Source organism: Marmota monax, unplaced genomic scaffold (genome assembly GCF_021218885.2).
Source record: "Marmota monax isolate L192 unplaced genomic scaffold, Marmota_monax_Labrador192_F-V1.1 WCK01_AAM20220418_F8-fsc00028, whole genome shotgun sequence".
NCBI classification, from domain to species: domain Eukaryota; kingdom Metazoa; phylum Chordata; class Mammalia; order Rodentia; family Sciuridae; genus Marmota; species Marmota monax.
The window spans coordinates 5,640,155-5,658,232 of record NW_026694779.1 but is presented as its reverse complement, the minus strand read 5'-3'; the positions used below and the strand labels follow the sequence as shown (position 1 = coordinate 5,658,232).

The 18,078-nt window shown below is 39.2% G+C and overlaps 1 protein-coding gene across 2 annotated transcripts in view; it reads left to right on the top strand.

The window, feature by feature from the left end:
- Grm7 (glutamate metabotropic receptor 7) overlaps positions 1-18,078 on the top strand; it is a 797,874-nt gene that overhangs the window by 481,476 nt on the left and 298,320 nt on the right. For both annotated transcript variants that reach the window (XM_046425529.2, XM_058572990.1), the window contains exon 5: positions 14,761-14,901. In XM_046425529.2, coding sequence (XP_046281485.1) covers positions 14,761-14,901 — 141 coding nt within the window. The remainder of the gene's footprint in view (positions 1-14,760; positions 14,902-18,078) is intronic.

The following is an 18,078-nucleotide window of genomic DNA, read 5'->3' as shown; positions in this document are numbered from 1 at the left end:
CCTGGATTTGTTTGCGTAATTCGTTGTCGAAGTGATCTTTCATTGTCTGATTTTGCTGTTTAATGTCTTCCTTGATACTCCAGATCATCTGAAGCATGTATATCCTGAATTCTTTATCTGACATTCCATCTGCTGCAGCTGTTACCTCTTCTAAAGTTGAGTTGACCTGCCTTGCTTGTAGTCGTTTCTTTCCTTGTCTTTTCATAATGCTTGTGTTTCTTTCTTCTTGGTGAAACTGTTGTGTTTTTGAAATTTTTCCCCCCCTATATATTTATATTGCTCTTGTATAGTTGAAAAGTCTCCCTTGCAGGTGCAGGCGGGGGCTGTTCTCTGCCCCTCCTCCAATTGGTGTGAGGTGTCTACCACGCCCGCGGACCCCTGGGCCCGATCCGCCGTTCTGTCGCAGGTCTGCCTACCTTGCAGGTAGGGGCGAAGGCTCTTCCCTGCCCCTCCTACCACTCCCGGGGACCGCTAGGCCTGATCTGCAGGTTGGTCGCCAGTCTGCCCACCTTGCGGGCACGGGTGTCAGTTCCGCTCCGCCCCCACTCCAATTGAGGTCACTTGACCACCACACAGGCTGGCCGCTGGGCCTGATCTGGGCGTGGGCGAAGGCTCTGCTCTGCCCCTACTCTGGTTGGGGTGAAGTGTGTACTACGCTGGCAGGCCGCTCGGCCTGATCCGCCGGTCTGTCGCAGGTCTGCTTACCTTGCCGGCATGGGCGGCAGCTCTGCCCTGCCCCTCCTACCATGCCTGCAGACCGCTGGGCCTGATCTGCAGGTTGGTCGCAGGTCTGCCTACCTTGTGGGCGCGGGCGGCGGCCCCGCTCCTCCCCTCTGGCTTGAGGACAAAGCGAGAGAGACTCGGGTATCTGTGACTCACCCTCCCTACCAGGGGACCAACTGTTTCCGTCGCCGCTGGCACCGATGAAGTTCTCTCCTCGGCCGCTCTCCGATGACATCAGATCTCTGCCATGCTGGCATCCCCTGTTCTATGGCTGAATCCCATTTTCTTCTCTTCCAATAGGCGGAGCTGTGCCCTCTGAGCCGAGCTTCTGCCCTCTATGTGCTGACAGAAATCCCTGTACGGTGGCTCCTGGGAGTCTCTCAATCCTGTTAGTCCAGAGCCCTTTCACTTATCCGGCCCCTCCCCCTGTTCCTCCTCCCAGCCAGCCAGCCAGGTCCTGTTCACCATAGGCGGTTCCCCAAGGATCTGATTACACTTGCAGCCCCACCGCGTGTCCTATATCCCGAACGATGAACACCCTCTCTGTCATTCATCTAAGCCCCAGTGCTGTGGTGGGGTGATCTGGGAACCAACAGTTTAATTTTTCCGGACCCCTTTGGTGGGCACGCCCCCAGAAACTGGCGGCTAAGATCTTGGGTGTCGCCGCTGGTGTTAAGGGGAGGTGAGGATCTGGAATCCCCTCTGCTTCCCTACAGACATGCCCCCGGAGAGATTCCCGAGGTTTCCTGGTTGCTTGTATCTGGAGGGGGTGGGAGTCACACACCTGCTAACGTGGATTCCGCTGGGAAGGAATTCTGTTGGCGGAACTCTGTTGATGTCACCTCTCTGCTATGGCGGGCCCCAGGCTCCTTGCCGGAGTGTCCAAAGGGAGGGGTGGGACTGGTCTGTCTCTGGTTGGTTTCAGCTCCTGGTTCGCTATTTCATGAAGGCTTGGCGAGAGACCTCTTCCTAGAGTCCCTGCACCGCTCCTGCTGCGCTGCGCCTTGGAGGCTATCCACCCTGACGCGGGGGCCGCGTGCAGGCAGCCGACAGTCGCCGAGTTGCGCGGGCAGCGGCTGGCGGGTCTGGACCTCTGCGCTGCGTGGCGGAGATTCACTCGTCTAGCGCAAACTGTCACCTCCCAAAATCCTACCGATTCCCGGCCGGTCTCTCTTTAGTGGAATTTTGCTAGGAGTTTCTCAGCAGGTCGAATCTAAGCATATCCATGCGTCTCTCTGACCCCGTTGTTGAGGAGGTACTGAAAGCGCTGCCTCCCCTCTCGCCGCCATGTTGGATCCCCCTATGTATGCATTTAATGAAATACTTTCAAAATTTTAGGTGTTCCTCCTGCCCCTCAATCTTTGGCTGATTAGGAAGAAAATGAAGTATTATTTTGGTTAAATTCCTTTTGGGTTGTTATAGATGTTTGATTATATAAGTTTAGATTTTTGAGTTCTCAGAAAACTTCTGGCTGCTGAGACTATTTTAGATCAGAGGAGAAAATGAAGATGGTAACCAGGCAACATGTTTCTTGTACAGTTATCAAAAATAAATCGTGAAACTTCTACATTGCGGAATAATTCTCTGGCAAGTTTGCCTGGTTTTCACTATAATGTGGCCTGGAAAAAGAGATGGGTTCTGCTTTATCAATAATTTCTCTGGGTAAAACTCATTATTTTGTAAGATTATGGTTATTGCAGAGTTATAAATCACCATGAATGCAATTATGATAATTTAATATGACTCCTCAAAAACCTTCCATAAATATTTTTGAACAAAAATTACACATTACAAATGTTTACAGAGTCTGCTGTGAAAACGTGAGTTTGACCCCAGAGTCATTAAGATGATATCAAGCTTGAATAAACACGTGGATGGATATCCTTTGTATACTAAATAGCATTACCAGTTAAAACTTTGAACTCTTTCATATAATGAATAACAGTTTTCAAAGAATGACACCAGGATGTAGTCAAACATGGTCAATATACTTCATTCAATATTTGTTTCCTCAGACATTTGAACATGTGCTATTGTTTGAGCAATTGTGAGATACATATCATAGATTCAATGGAGAGGATGATAGACCTGTGGTAGACCTTGTATAGCTCTTCCAGGTAGACCTTGTATATCTGTGGTAGACCTTGTGTAGCTCTTCCAGGGCTGTGTGTAAAACGAACATGTGAGTGATCAAATTACATAATATTCCATGGTGCATTTTGTAAATCCTTATTGCACATCTGAATCACATAGAAACTTAAAGATGCTGGTGCCTAGGCCTACCAGCTGCAGCTCTGATTTAGTTGGTCTGGTTTGAAGTTCCCGCATAGGTTCTCCCCCACCCCCGCCATATATTATTTTTGCATATAGCCTACCAGCGATGTGAACTACTGTTCTAAACACAGGTATTCTGCAAATATCTGACTTAGATTAGGGAATGAGTTTCTGGAAAGGGTCTCTCTTATGAGTCAGGATTGGTGGGTTATTACAGTATAGTCTTTAAAAATGCATTTGTAGGAATCAGGTCTTGGAGAATACCCTTTTTATTATGTAAAGGTCATCCTTCATGGAAGGCAGATCACATCTGGGAAGTTCCCTGGTAGATTCTTGGTGATTATTTTTGATTGCTCATCATTTTCTTCAGCTAGTTAATTAGGCTAATAGCCTGTCTTGGATTTGTACTGTCAGGTTTTTTTCATGGATGTTGAACAGGTAATAGAAGCTAATATGGGGTCTTAGAGTTCAGGGGAAAGAGAAAAGAAACTCTGGTAAATGATGCATTCTTTAAAGACTGGTTTTAATAATGAGGAGTTAAAAACAAACTGCTCTGGAATCTGTTCATCTTAAGTAAAGCTTTCAGCCTTACCTGGCAACAGGGATGCCAGCTCTATGGAATTTCACAGAGGGAATACCAAGGGTGAATTCTGTTAGACCCTTTTCCAGTCCTTGTTTCTCTCCCATCAGGAATTCTCTTGGAGATCATGAAATCTCCTGAACTTTTTTGAGTCCTATAGGGAGAAAAAAACATCTTTATATTGTTATTAAGGTTAAGACAAAGATGCTAACTCATGTATCAACAACAGTGCAACACATCTTACTGTTGTGGGTTTTCTGTGAGGACATTTCCACCACTTAGCACATTTCTTTCACAAAGGTACTGAACAGATTATATTAAATGAGAATACCTTATGTTTTAACAGAGTATGTTCCAAGAGAGAGATTACTAGACTGAGAGCTCTATGAGAATAGAGGGCAGGATATTTGTGTACAACTTATGAAGATCAATGCAAACTGTAGACCACAGTTCTGGGTCTAATTGTTGCCCATTAAGTATGATATGGTGGTATTGTTAATTTGTTTAAATATTCATATCTGGTATATAGTAAATTTGGAATATAGTGAATGTCTAAGAACAACTTCTTGGAAGTATACATTCTTCTCAAGTATGGTATACCAGGTTGAACTGAAAATCATATCAACATGAGCTTACTAAAGCCCTAAACTGTAAAGGAGCTTGAGACCAGGATAGTTGAGACTGATTTTGGGGGCTGGGGTTGTGGCTCAGTGGTAGAACACTTGGCCTACCATGTGTGAGGCACTGCGTTCAATCCCCAGCACCACATAAAAATAAACAGATAAAGGTATTGTGTCCATCTACAACTCTAAAAACAAAAACAAAACTGCTTTTCATGATTGATTACTGATGTCCAATATGGAGTTGATGTAGGGAGTGGTTAGATGAGTATATTTACTGTATCTATTACAGGTAAAGTCATAGGCGATTCATAGGTTATTTTTGTGAAAATTGGGTGTGCACAGAAACAGGTATTCATTTATGTTGGAGGGTAACTATTGTACAAAGTTTTACTACTCAAAAGAGCCTGGATGCTGTTTGTTAAGGGCAGATACTTATGTAGTTACGTGTGTGTGTATCTTTCACCTAACTATACATATAACTATATATATAGCTATATGTAAATACATAACTATGTAGTTTATATGTGTAGCTTTATGTGTATTTATAATACATAAATTGTATAACTATATATCTTTATGGAATTTTTTATATGCATAGGTTTATTGTGTGTGCTTTGCCACATACACATATACATGCATGCACACATGTATTTTTTGAAGAATTAGTATATATGAATGAGCTAATAGTAAGAAAAATGAAATCTTGTCATTAGTGCCAGCATAGATGGAACTAGAGGTCATTATACTAAGTAAAATAAGCCAGAAACAAAAAGAAAAGCACCACATGATCTCAACCACATGTAGAATTAAAAAAAAAAAAATTGACCTCATAGCAGTTGAGAGAAGCATGGTGCCTACCAGAAGCCAGGGAGGGCTGGGGGTGGCAGAGATGGGAAGAGGCTGATCAATAGGCACTAAATTACAGTTAGGAGCAAGAAGTTCTGTTGTGTTGCTGCACAGTAGGGGGGACTGTAGAAAACAGTACTTTACATAAATTTCATAAAACTAGAAGAACATATTTTGAATGTTTTCACCACAAAGAAATGATAAATGTTTAGAAGGTAGATATGTTTAATCTGTTATAAACATAACAAAGATACACATGTATTGATATATCATATGGAACCCCATGAATATGTGCAATCTTTATGTGTCAGTTAAAAGTAAATAAATGTCATTTACTGTCATCAAAAACACAGAATTGATATATAGATATTTGATTTTAGGAATATCGTATGTGAATTTATACATATATAATATATATGTTATAAAATATTGTAACTTTGTAATATAACATTACTATGGATTCTTGATTCCTGGGGTATCATTTTAAAAATTATGATTTTCTCTCAAACTTTGGTGACTCCTTACTATTTGAACATATTTAATCATGTATCTTGGACTTTTTTGCAGTAGTTCTTAGTTTTTATTATAATAAACAGTGCTCAAAAATTAAGCTTTAAAATACACTATGATAGAACTTATCTAATATACATAAAATAGATAGAATCGTATAATGAACCCCATAAACCAAGATCCCAGTTTCAGACATCATCTATAATTTGCTAATTGGGTTTTAAGTATCTCTGCTGAACTTGTATTGTGAAAGCAAATTTCAGATCAAATCTTAAACATTATGTCTTTCACTTAAAGTATTTCAAATCAATAGGACCTGTTATTTACATAATTACCATAATATTATCACATCCTGTAAAACTAAATTTTCTCAATATCCTCTGGTGCTCTATACATATGTTTAAATGCATGTACTTCTTTCATGAGGATAAATACCTCAAAATAAAATTGCTACTATGACATGTTTGCACAGTCTTTGTGACTTCTGATGCTTATTAGCAAATGTCAGTATGTATTGCAGCAAAGATGGCAGAAATCTGGTATGACATCTCTTATATTCATTATTGCTGAGAGAAAAAGAAAAAATAGGGAAATATGAGATGCCTTGGAAATAAGCTAGTGTACAAGGAGGAAATGTAGGGAGGCAGAAGGGTACTACAGTTACTACCCACAATATCAGTAAAAACCCAGGCCTGAAAGAAATGTTGTAAGCCATGTGACTAAGGCCCTATTTCCATGCTCTCTGCAGAAGAGCAAAAGTATCCCACCATACAGTGATCCATTATCCGGTCCACAGCCTGTGGTCTCCAGGTAGAAGTCTCTTTCCAAAATCATCCACTCCAGGGACACTTATTTTATTTTCCATCTCTATGGACCTTGGACAACTTGAACAGCCCCCAAACGACACATATTATAGCTATGAAGTTTACATGAGTGTACATGTTATAGGGAAATGGTGAGGGACTTTCACACGTGGTGTTCTTCTTAATGTCAGGAACTGATATTGAAACTACTAGTGTCCACCAGAGGAAAGAAAACTGGCATTTAGTAAACAATATCAAAGTGTTAGTTGGTTTAGCTTAAAATTTTAAATTTTCAAAACCATTTTTAGGATATGTACTACTATCTTCATTTTCTAGATGAGCAAACCTACATGTCTTTTCAAGTCCTTTCTGGAATAGGTTAAGCAAGGAATGAATAAAATAGAATAAGCAGACAAAACAAAACCAAAACAAAATCATCAGAAAACTGATGTTTTAACTTAGTGTCAAAACATGTTATGTTGACTTAGCGTAACATAAGTGAAATAAAAAAGGATCCAAATTCTGATCCATGTAACTCCAAACCCAGTCTCACGATAACTGAGTATTTCATAGTTTTTGTTATTAAAGTCCACATTTTTCTGAAATGTTTCTTCTTCTTTCCTCTTTTGCACTTCATATGTGTGTCTGTTAATTTTCTTTTTAAGTTATGTAGCATTTACACTCCTGTTTCTTTTCTTTTTTTTAATTTTTTTAAGTTATACATGGACACAATATCTTTATTTTGTTTATTTATTTTATGTGGTGCTGAGATCGAACCTAGGGTCTTACACGTGAGAGGCGAGCGCTCTACCGCTAATCCACTATCCCAGCCCCATACTCCTGCTTCTTGTCCAGCATTGTTATAAACTTTGTGTGTTTTGAAAGTTCAGTGATTCCAACAACCAATAGAGTAGATGTTATCATCATCCCTATTTTGTTGAGAAATTTAGTCTGGTTAGGTCTGTTGCTCCCATTCCACTAGGAATGGGACCCTACAATCCTAGCTTTAGTGTCTGCTTTTAAGCATTAAACTATCAACTTAGTATGTATTGTTTTTAACCATATTTATTCCCATATAAGTGTATTCAGATTACATAAATGCCCTCCGTTCCCTAGGCACTGCAGAAGAATGACAAATGGAAGGCATTCTGCATTATATAATATACAACAGCCCTTTGGAAGCATTTTGTGGGATAATAGTGTAGACTTTATTCCCTCTACCTCATCCATAAACACTTCCCGTGGGATTGTTTGTTCTTTGTGGAATAATTTCCATGCGATAATTCTTATTTGTTTTCTCAAAAATGATGGCTGATTTCCACCATTCATCAGTAGACACAGCCAGAGTGTCTTGGGGTATGTCTGAGAGCCTGAATTGGTCCCACTAGATCAGTAATTATCTTCTTGCCAAACTGATTTAAATGTCTTTAACTTCCTTTTACTTCAGTAAATGTTTATAGGAACTCAAATGGGGAAAGTGGAGATGAATGGGAAGTAGTCCTTGACCAGTGAAACCCCAGGTTGCTAGAGGCAAACAAGGAACCAGCTGCTCTCAGCTCTGTGGAAGTGCACATAGGACCATGAATGACAATAAAAGTCCAAGGTAAAACTTCAAGAAGCACAGGCCTCAAGGGTGCACCCCCACTTTCTACAGCAATGTGAAATTGCATCATGAGACAGAAAACCTCAGTTAACTTGCTTCAGATTGAATCCACCCAAGGTATCCTTATATATTTTGTGAGTTCATATAATGTTAAATTTCTAGTGTCCAACTGGATCATTTCCCTATTATTCAACCAGTTGCTGTTTGATAGATGATGATTATAAGGGCCTCATTTCCCTAGTAATTTGAAATACTACTTGTTTTGGTCTGCTTTTTTATTGTTGTGACCAAAAGACCCAACAAGAACAATTTTAGAAGAAGAAATCTTTTTTGGGGGCACACAGTTTCAGGGTCTCAGTTCATAGATGGCTGACTCCACTGATCTGGGTGCAGTGTGAGGCAAAACATCATGGCAGAAGAGTGTGGTGGAAGAAGGTGTCTCAGGACATGGCCACCAGAAAACACAGAGACTAAACTGAACTCAACAAAGCAGGTGCACAGTGACCCACCTCCTCCAGCCACACCCCACCTACATATAGTTACTACCCAATTAATTGCTGTCAGTGGATTAATGCACAGATAATGTTAATGTAGTCATAACACAGTCATTTCACCTCTGAATTGTTTTGCATTGTCTCACAAATGAGCTTTTAGGGGATATCTCGCATCTAAGCCATAACACAACTTTTATTCTACTGTCAACTCCCCCTGCCCATTTTTCTGGGCTTTCTGTTATATTCTAAGATCTGTTGATCCTTTATTTGTGCCCATGCCAGTAACTATTTCATTAGTACTGGAATACAGAATTAACTTATAATTTATTGTTAAAACATTGTTCTGTCCCCTCACCAGAAGCTGCAAACACTCATCCATTCTTGGTCTTCTTTTTCAGTTATCTTGATTCTTGTATTCTTTTTTCCATGTGAACTTTAAAGCCATGGGTCTTATGTAGGGGAAAGAACTTAATATTTTTACTCAGATCAGATGCAATGTACAAATCAATTTGGAGGATGTTGACTGAAGGATACTGCAAACCCATCTTGAAAGACTGAACTTGGTCCCATTAAATGGAAAGATACCATTTGTGCTTGGAGAGGTTTGTTTGCTAGCTGTTTAACTGGTTTTCTCTTCCATTACATTTTTTAAGTAGTGTTATTTGAGTAGATATGTATAGATGATTTCTCTCTGTTAATTGACTTCCGTAAATTTAGAAGCTTATTTAAGGGCGTATTCTGAAGGATCTCATATAGTATTTCTCATGTCAGTGGAGTTTAAATATGGCTCAAGTAGTAGCAAAGGTGTATTAATTTAAAAGAGATGCACTTTTCAGCTAGCTATGGTGGTCTACGCCTTCAATCCCAGCAACTTGGGAGGTTGAGAAAGGAAGATTGAAATTTCAAGGCCAGTCTCACCAAATTTATGAGGCCTAAACAACTTAGGGAGACCCTGTCTCAAAATTTAAAACACGGGGGCCTGCAGATATAGTTCAGTGGCTAAGCACCCCTGAGTTAAATCCCCAGTGCAAAAATAAAAAAGAGAAAGATGCACTGCTTATGGTGAAAGGTTCTATGTCAGCCCTCAAAATGAATATATGGTACAAATGGGGAAAGAAGCCCAGGTTGGTAACCATAAGGGGTAGTGGTAGATAGCAGAGTGAGCTGGAGAAGTAAGGACCACTCTCAGGCAGTGGGGTTTTGACCACCTGCCACTTGCTGCCACAGGGAATGGGTCTGTGTTACCAGTTCTTCTAAGTTTGCAAGTGAAACCAGGAATGTAGAGTTTGAAACAAAATCTCTTGGGTTTTATGTTGATTTCAAAATTATTCTGGTGCAACATAGTAAAGGACAAGACAAGTCTACAGGCTAAATGCATTCCACAAGCCTCCAGTTTGTGACATCTGATGAAATAAATGTTATCATTTAAACCAAAGAGAAGTTAGCAACTTTACAACAATGTTTTACTTGCTATAGTTTTGTTAGTTTCCTTGGGCTGCCATAGAAAATGATCCCAATTGTGATGCTTAAAATAAGTTTTTTTTTTTGTTTTTTCTTCTATGGTCCCAGAGGTCAGAAATCCCCAGTCAAGGTTTTGGCAAGACATGGCCTTCTGAGGACTTGAGGACTTGAGGAGAGAATCCTCTTTTCCCTCTTGCTGCTTCTGGTCATTTGAGGGAGACAGTGGCTTATGGTTGCTTCCATTTGGTCTCTGCTGCCTTTTTTTTTTTTTTTTTAATACCAGGGTTTGAACTAGAGGCACTTAACCACTGAGCCACATCCCCAGTACTTTTTAGTATTTTTCTGAAATTTTTGTAGTTGCAGATGAATATCATGTCATTATTTTATTTATTTTTATGTGGTGCTAAGGATTAAACCCAGTGCATGACATATTCTAGGCAAGTGCTCTGCCACTGAGCTACAGCCCCTCATTTTAGTTTTTGAGACAGGGTCTCACCAAGTTGCTTAGGGTCTTGCAGAGGCTGGCCTTGAACTTGCAATCCCCCTGCCTCAGCTTCCTGAGTCCCTGGGGTTACAGGCATATGCCACCACACCTGGCTCTGCCTCCACTTTCACACGACCTTCTTCCCTTCTCCCTGTCTCTCTCCTCTGTGTGTCTGTTGTAAGGACCCTTAGATTGGACTTAAGGCCCACATGAAATACTCAGGATATGTTCATCTCTAGATCCTTCTTTTTTCAAAAGAAGTTCCATTCAGAAGTTTGGGATATTAGGACATGGAAATACATTTTTTGAAGGACATGATTCAACCCATTCTAGTGAGTTATAGAAATAGAGCATAAAGCAAATGCACACCATTTGAAAATAAGTATGTTGTCACCAGAGTGAAAACTTAGTAACAAGACCAATGCCCCTACATCCTTACTTCCCTCTACTATTGTCTGCCTTCTCTATTCTACCTTCAGAAATGATGTATTTTCTGGAATGTCCTATTTCAGCCATAACACTTCCATTGCTTTTCTCTAAAGTTGGACCATGTATGTCTGCCTCCTCAAATCATGTGGCTTAGTTCTGCCTAATTTTGGACTTTGTATGACATGAGCAATTCTGAGTAGACTTTTCTGTTCCTTGTTTGCTCATCTGTTCTTGTGAGGCTCCTGCATGATTCTGTGAACTGCGTTTTTTTTTTTTTTTTTTTGCTGTGTAGGATGCTAGAGTATATGCATCCCATAGTTCATGAGCATTTGGGATATTTCACATTTTAATTGTGAATAACATCTCCAAACATTCTTGAACATATACCCTAGGGCTCATGAGTAAAGCTTTCTCTAGTAAATGAACCCAGAGTAGAATGGCTGGATCTTTAGAATACACACATTAGCAGTATTAATAGGTAACACTGATCTATTCTTCCCCCCCCCCCCCCCGTAGCGTCTGTCACCCTTGGCTAAATGGGGAAGGTGTGGGCCATGGCTCCTGTGCCATGGACTCTTACTATAACACTGATCTATTCTGCAAAGTGGTTTATAGAATAACCCTCTCAGCAGTAGGGGAAGTGAGTACTGCTAGTTCTCACCCTGATCAATGTTTCTCTCTCCCCTCCTCTATTCTCATTCTCATGTTCTATTTGTATTTCCTGTTATTTAATCCACTGGTATTGTATAACTGATAATCTCTCTTAATACTTAGCACATCTTCCCCGAGTTGGAAGCAGAACAGTAAATGCCAAGAGTCTAGGCCAGAGGTGTTGGGAGCTCCTTGGCACTTGGGCTGACAGAGCAGTTCTCATCTGCAATGCATGACTGACCTGAGATGGCTGTGATCAGGTTGCTTTCTGATACCACATAAAGCCCCATTAGTAGCTGTCAGCCTCCTCCTGCCCCAGCAGAGCAGGCAGCTCTGTCCTCTGACCCTGCTCTTGACATTCTGATAGCTTTCCTTTTATATCACACTCTGGTAGGAGATTTTTTTTTCCCCTTACAGCTGGAAAGGTCACTTCTCAAACATACCACCTGGGATGAATTATGTCTCTATTGATTTACACTCTGTTGTCTCAGCCACAAATTTCAGGGACTGTTTGAGGGCAGTACCCCATTTAAAAGGGGAAAGAAGCAGGTACTTACAGTCATAATGCCAGCTAAAGCCTTATTCGTTTTCTGTATGTTGTTCCAAGTTTTGTCCTAAGATTTTAGCAGTGTTTCTCACTATGTACCCAGTGGGACACTGGTTTCAGAACAGCATGAAGATTAATTTCTGAAATGAAACTCATCAGTCCAGGAAAAGGAAAAAAAATTGATACTCAGAATTCCATCTGCTTCATATAAAAGATTGATCTTTCTCCTTTGTTGTAACTCTGATTCTGTTTCCTTTGAACTAAAATCCTGGTCTCCATGCCTAAGGATATATACTTTAAAACTCTGATAATTTAACTAATAGTAATGAGAGATGCATTCAGATAATTTTTCTTCTGAGATCTAGTAGAGATGGATGAAAGCCTCAATTCAATAGGAAACAAGGAACACAATTACATTATTAGAGTTATTCTAATTTCTGTGTCTAGCCTTGACTCTGCTCCACATTGGGGTCTGCACATCTTGTACTGAATACCCTGTTCATGAAAAAAGATAGGCAGGATCTTTAGGTTGTGGAGTGAGGGCTAAAAGTGAGGGTTTAGTGTCTTCAGGCAAAAGGAAGACATTAAACCAGCCCTTATCTCTTACTAAAGAAGAGCTACCCAGAGATGCCAAGTATACTCTAAGGCACCATAAATGTATGGCTATAATAAGATCTTTTTTAAAATAGGAAAGATAGGAAGGACAGCAGAATAAAATAGACACTACTATTGCTGTATGTATATACAGGACTGTATGACCAATGTGATTCAGCAACCTGTACACTCAGAAAAAGGAGTAATTATACCTCATTTGATTCAAATGTATGATATGTCAAGATCATTGTACTGTCATGTGTAACTAATTTTAAAAATAATTTTTTAAAAAAAGCTTGAAGATCTGGGGCTGGGGCTATATAGCTCAGTGGTAGAGCACTTGCCTAACATATGTGAGGCACTGGATTCTTTCCTCATTACCTCATAAAAATAAAATAAATAGAAGAGATTGTATCCATATACAACTTAAAAAAATGAAGATCTCTTGGACAGTACATGCTTCTTTTTTTTTTTAATTTTTATACCCAGGATTTAACCCAGGGTACTTAACCACTGACCCACATCCCAGGCCTTTGTATTTTTTAATTTTGAGACAGGGTCTCAGTTGCTGAGGCTGTCTTTTAACTTTAGATCTTCCTGCCTCAGCCCTCCCTGAGTAGGAAGCAAAATCACTGGGATTACAGGCACGCCCCACCACACCTGGCTGACGGTAACAGTCTTCAAGAATGAAAATGAATAGAAGCCACTTGTGAAAATTGATTCAGTATTTTTTCAATATCTCTGGTAAAGAGACATCAATAGATTGTTAGGCCCTGAAAGAAATCTGACTCTGCTAAGCAGAGGTATGTCAGGAAGAACTAACTAAATGGTGTAATATCCATCTGATATATCTGCCTCTTTGAATGATCTGACAGGAATCCTGTTTTCCAAAACTGGCCTTAGCCCTACCACTGTCAGACCGTGAAGCCGGTTGTACCATTGAGTGATCTGCCTATTCCAATACCTGACCTCATAATTGTTTCATTCTTCTACCTACTAAACCACTGAGAAAAATGTATGTGAATACTTCTTATTTTTGTAATGTATCAATTGATGCAATTTTTTCATGGTCTCAAAGGAAAACTTTGAATAAGTTGAGTATGTGAAAACAACTCCTTCTTCCCTGGTTCTTGACCTTCAACTCTAAGTTTTCAGAGAAAGAAGGTGGTACCACTTTCATATTTACAGAGAAGATACAGAAGACTATGACATAGTGAGATCAGTGGAGCTGGAATTGAAGTCTGTCCTTTGTGACTCTGAATCCAGTATTTTTTCTTGACTCATTCTCACAAGAACTTATACTACCATCAGGATGTTTAAAGTTCCATTATCTTAAAAAGGCAGAAGTCCTGGGAATCTTGTCACTTAGGTCTAATTTGGACACTCTTTATGAATAGCATTGAGGTTTATGTTGAGCTTATTTCATCCATGGACTCTTAAAAAAAATCTTCTTTTCTCATTTTGACTACAGAGTCTGTTATATGATGGGATTGTCCTAAAAGAATGAATTCTTAAAATGATACTCCTAGGTCAGTCACTGAATTAGCAATGTAGATGGTGGTGTAAAGGTTGATCTTGGATGTGTTATTTTTTTCTAAGCCATCTTCTCATCTGCAAATGGGAATAATAATAGTAACTACCCAGAGGCTCTTAACCATTGAGTCACATCTCCAGCCCTTTTTATTTTTTATTTTGAGAAAGGGGCATGATAAGTTGCTAAGGCTGACCTTGCACTTGTGATCTGCCTCCTTCACCTTCCTGAGCTGTTGAGATTACAGGTGTGTGCCAGTGCACCTAGCTGGCAGTTATTATCTTGATGATACTGCTGAGAATGTTTTGTCCTGTTTTAGCTCATCAGAAATGCAAACATGTTCTCATCATTATGTCATTTCTAGGCTCTCTGATGCAAATTTCACTGTGCCAGTGTTATTTCTAGGCCACACATCAGCCTGGCAGATTCATTCATGACCTTGGAATATATGTTTTTGTCGTCTTTCATCGATGATGATTTTTGCTTTTGATTGACATAAAAAGCATCTTGTCTACTAAACCGAAGAAAAACCATCACTGGCGTTTTTATTTCTAGATGTGTCCGGAGAGCCCCATAAACACTGACCTTTTCCTTCAACTCTGTTTAGGATTTGATGCCTACTTCACATCTCGCACCCTTGAAAACAACAGAAGAAATGTGTGGTTTGCCGAGTACTGGGAGGAGAACTTCAACTGCAAGTTGACTATTAGTGGGTCAAAAAAGGAAGACACAGATCGCAAATGCACAGGTAATTTCATTGTCATTGTCCTTTTCCTGTGACTTGACGTGGCCAGCATTGAAATGTCTGCATAGTTGACAGAAGGAAGCTTGGCTGGAGACAAATTGAAAAAGTAAATTGAATTTTACTAGGATTGTTCAGAAAATAGAACAGGAGCATAAGTCTTGCAGGGCAAGAGAAGTACAGACAAGACTATATTCTTTTATGCCTGACCATCAAGCAGTAATTGACATTTTCATTGATTCTCTGAATTCAGAAGAGGTCACATTGTTTTGAACACTGTCATTGATGAGTATTAGTTCATCTTTTAGCCAGGGGTGTGAAGTCATTTTCACATATTCAAAAATCTCTAACAAATTTTATTCCAGTACTACATTTAACTGTTACCAAGAATGGTATATTTGATTAAGGAAACAAAGTGCTATGGGTTTCTAATAATGAAATTTTCAAATGATTTGCATGATATCTAACTTAAAAAGTCAATTGCTAGTTAAAATACACTTAAAAATATTTACTCCTCCTTATATGTAAACTTATGTGAATGGTCCAAATATGAATATGTATGCCTAAATAGAATAAGATATATTTCATGCTTGCATAAATAGATCAAAACATACACTTATGTCACGTATATCTAAAAAGAACAAATAAAATTTTTAAAAGAATGTGTGTTCAGGTAGTCAAAAAGAAAAATCACATTTATGCATGTATTCATTCATTCATAAGTGTTATTAAACAACCTCCTTTTCTGCTAAGAACTGTGCTAGGCATTTGTTGTTTCAGGACGAGTGAACCAGGTGAGGTTCTGCTTTCATGTTGCTTATAGTCCAGTGGGGGGAAATTTAACATTATTCCAGTGATCTAAGAAATAAAAAATTATGGACTGCAATACATATTCTTAGGGTTATATATTGCAGTCCATAATTATGTATATTATGAGGACATGTAATTGAGGAATTTGACTTATAAGGTGGAAGCTTTCTCAATGGAGGGAATGATACTTTTGTTAAGATCTGAAGATGAATGGTGTATTAAGAATTGTAATGCAGAAATAAATAAATATTTTTTAAAAATCTGAAGATGGCTTAGGGAAGGAGAAAAATGGGTTGGAGGGTTTCTTATAGAAGAAAACAGGGCAAAGAGGTGTACCAAGAGGTGTAATTCTGAGGATCTGAAAGACAGAAAAATGTCTGAGATTGTGTGAACTGCTGCTGCAGGTGCCAAGAGATGGTTGGTTGGGATATACCTAAATTTATTCTGGGTTTTGGACAACCATGGAAGGATGTTACACAAGGTTATGACATTACATATCATGTTAGTAGCAGCATTCCTCAACTCTGTTCCAGTAGCCTTCAACATTTTTAATGGTGACCTTGAAAAATCATGAAAGATCTCCATTAGAACCAGGGAAGGGACATTCAGGTTGGATAAAATTCTAGCATTGAGTTTTATCTTTGCAGTATTGCTCTTTGAATTCTGGTTACCTGGGTGCTATAGTTGAAGCCACTAGACAAGCATCTATGAATCAGGTGGAATGCAGGTAACAACATGGTACTACGAATACAATGAAGAGTTGAGGACTTAATTCTCAGTTGTTTTCTGTGAAAGCAAAGAAGATAGGAACAGAGATGTGAATAAAAACAGTGATATGAAATGAACAGGATATATATGGAAGGCAGAACAGTGAACTCTAATGTCACATTAATCACATTCTCCAGCCTATGTTATGTAACAATAAAGTGTTTTCAGAAATATGGCTCAATAAGGATGGGGGAAATGGAATAAAACTAATTCAATGGTGACTGGACCTAGGTGACACAAAGCTTTCAAGTGGAAACCAAAAAAATTAGTTGGACATCTGGATAATTTGTCTCTAAGACAGGGAACATTCAAGTGTACCAAAAGTATGCAGATGATTGATGGAAGTTTTCTGAGTTTTTCTAACATTGGATGTTCTATGGGCTATCTGGAGGCGGAACCGATTGTCTGATGGGCATCAGGATTATTCCTGTCTCTGGAACAATCTTCTTACATGTTCCAGCTTGTCTTTTTACATGATCCAATGCTTTCTGTCACCATATTTTAGTGTTGGCTAAAATTGATAACTTGGGTTTATAGAAACGGGGTTATTCCCCAAACTGCCACCTTGTAAAAATGGAAACAGAGCTGTCTTCCTGTTATACTCCTTTTGTATGAATAATCCATGATTAAGTTTACTAAATTACCTGGAACCCCAGATTATATCTTGGTCTTTCTTCCCCTTTTCCGTTCTTCCCTTTTTCTCTGTGATAAGATGCACCATTTTGAGGGATGGCAAGTCCTGTTGCTATCATTCTTACTTACTCTTGCAGGGATGAGAATATGTGGATGAATTTGTCTTTGATCCTTCACTTTTTTTTCCAAGTCCTACTAAATTTATGTATTGCTTTGGTAGTATTTTCAAAATACTGCTTAAAAAATCTTGACACGTAAGTGTCAAGAATTGTAAGAAAATTGTGGCTAGTCAGAGGGAAAAGAGTCACAATGAAGAGAAGGGACAGTTCCATTGCAGAGATGAATTCTTGAATGTATGGTGAGAACCTGAGTCTTAAGCTCGACGAAGGCATGGGAGAAAGAAGCACAGGTGGATTTATGGATGTGAAAGATGTGTAAGGCAAGTTACCTTAGTAGCCAGCTTTTGTAACATTAAAAGAATATGTGCTGGCTGGGGATGTGGCTCAAGCAGTGGCACGCTAGCCTGGTGTGCATGTGGCCCAGGTTTGATCCTCAGCACCACATACAAAACAAAGATGTTGTGTCTGCTGAAAACTACAAAATAAATAATAAAAAATTCTCTCTCTCTAAAAAAAGAAAAAAAAAATGTGTGCATTAGGAAGAAGCTACAAGACAAGGTGGCTTCTGGATGAGTGGTCTAGTTTTACAATCCAGTAATACAGTATATGTTTAGTTTAGTGTAGAGATAGCGATGTTTAGATATGAGGAATATGGAAAAGAGTCCCCTTTGTAACTTTCAGTTACTAAGTTCTGTTAAAGAATAACAGTATAATACTCCATGTTTGTGAGCACAAATTAAAGTGTAAACATTTTAACATGCTCATTAGCTATAATGAGTTATTTCTTATATATCAATTCCAAATAGACCATCATTGAATCAGTCATCTTTCAAGTCAAGCTTCAAAAATAAGG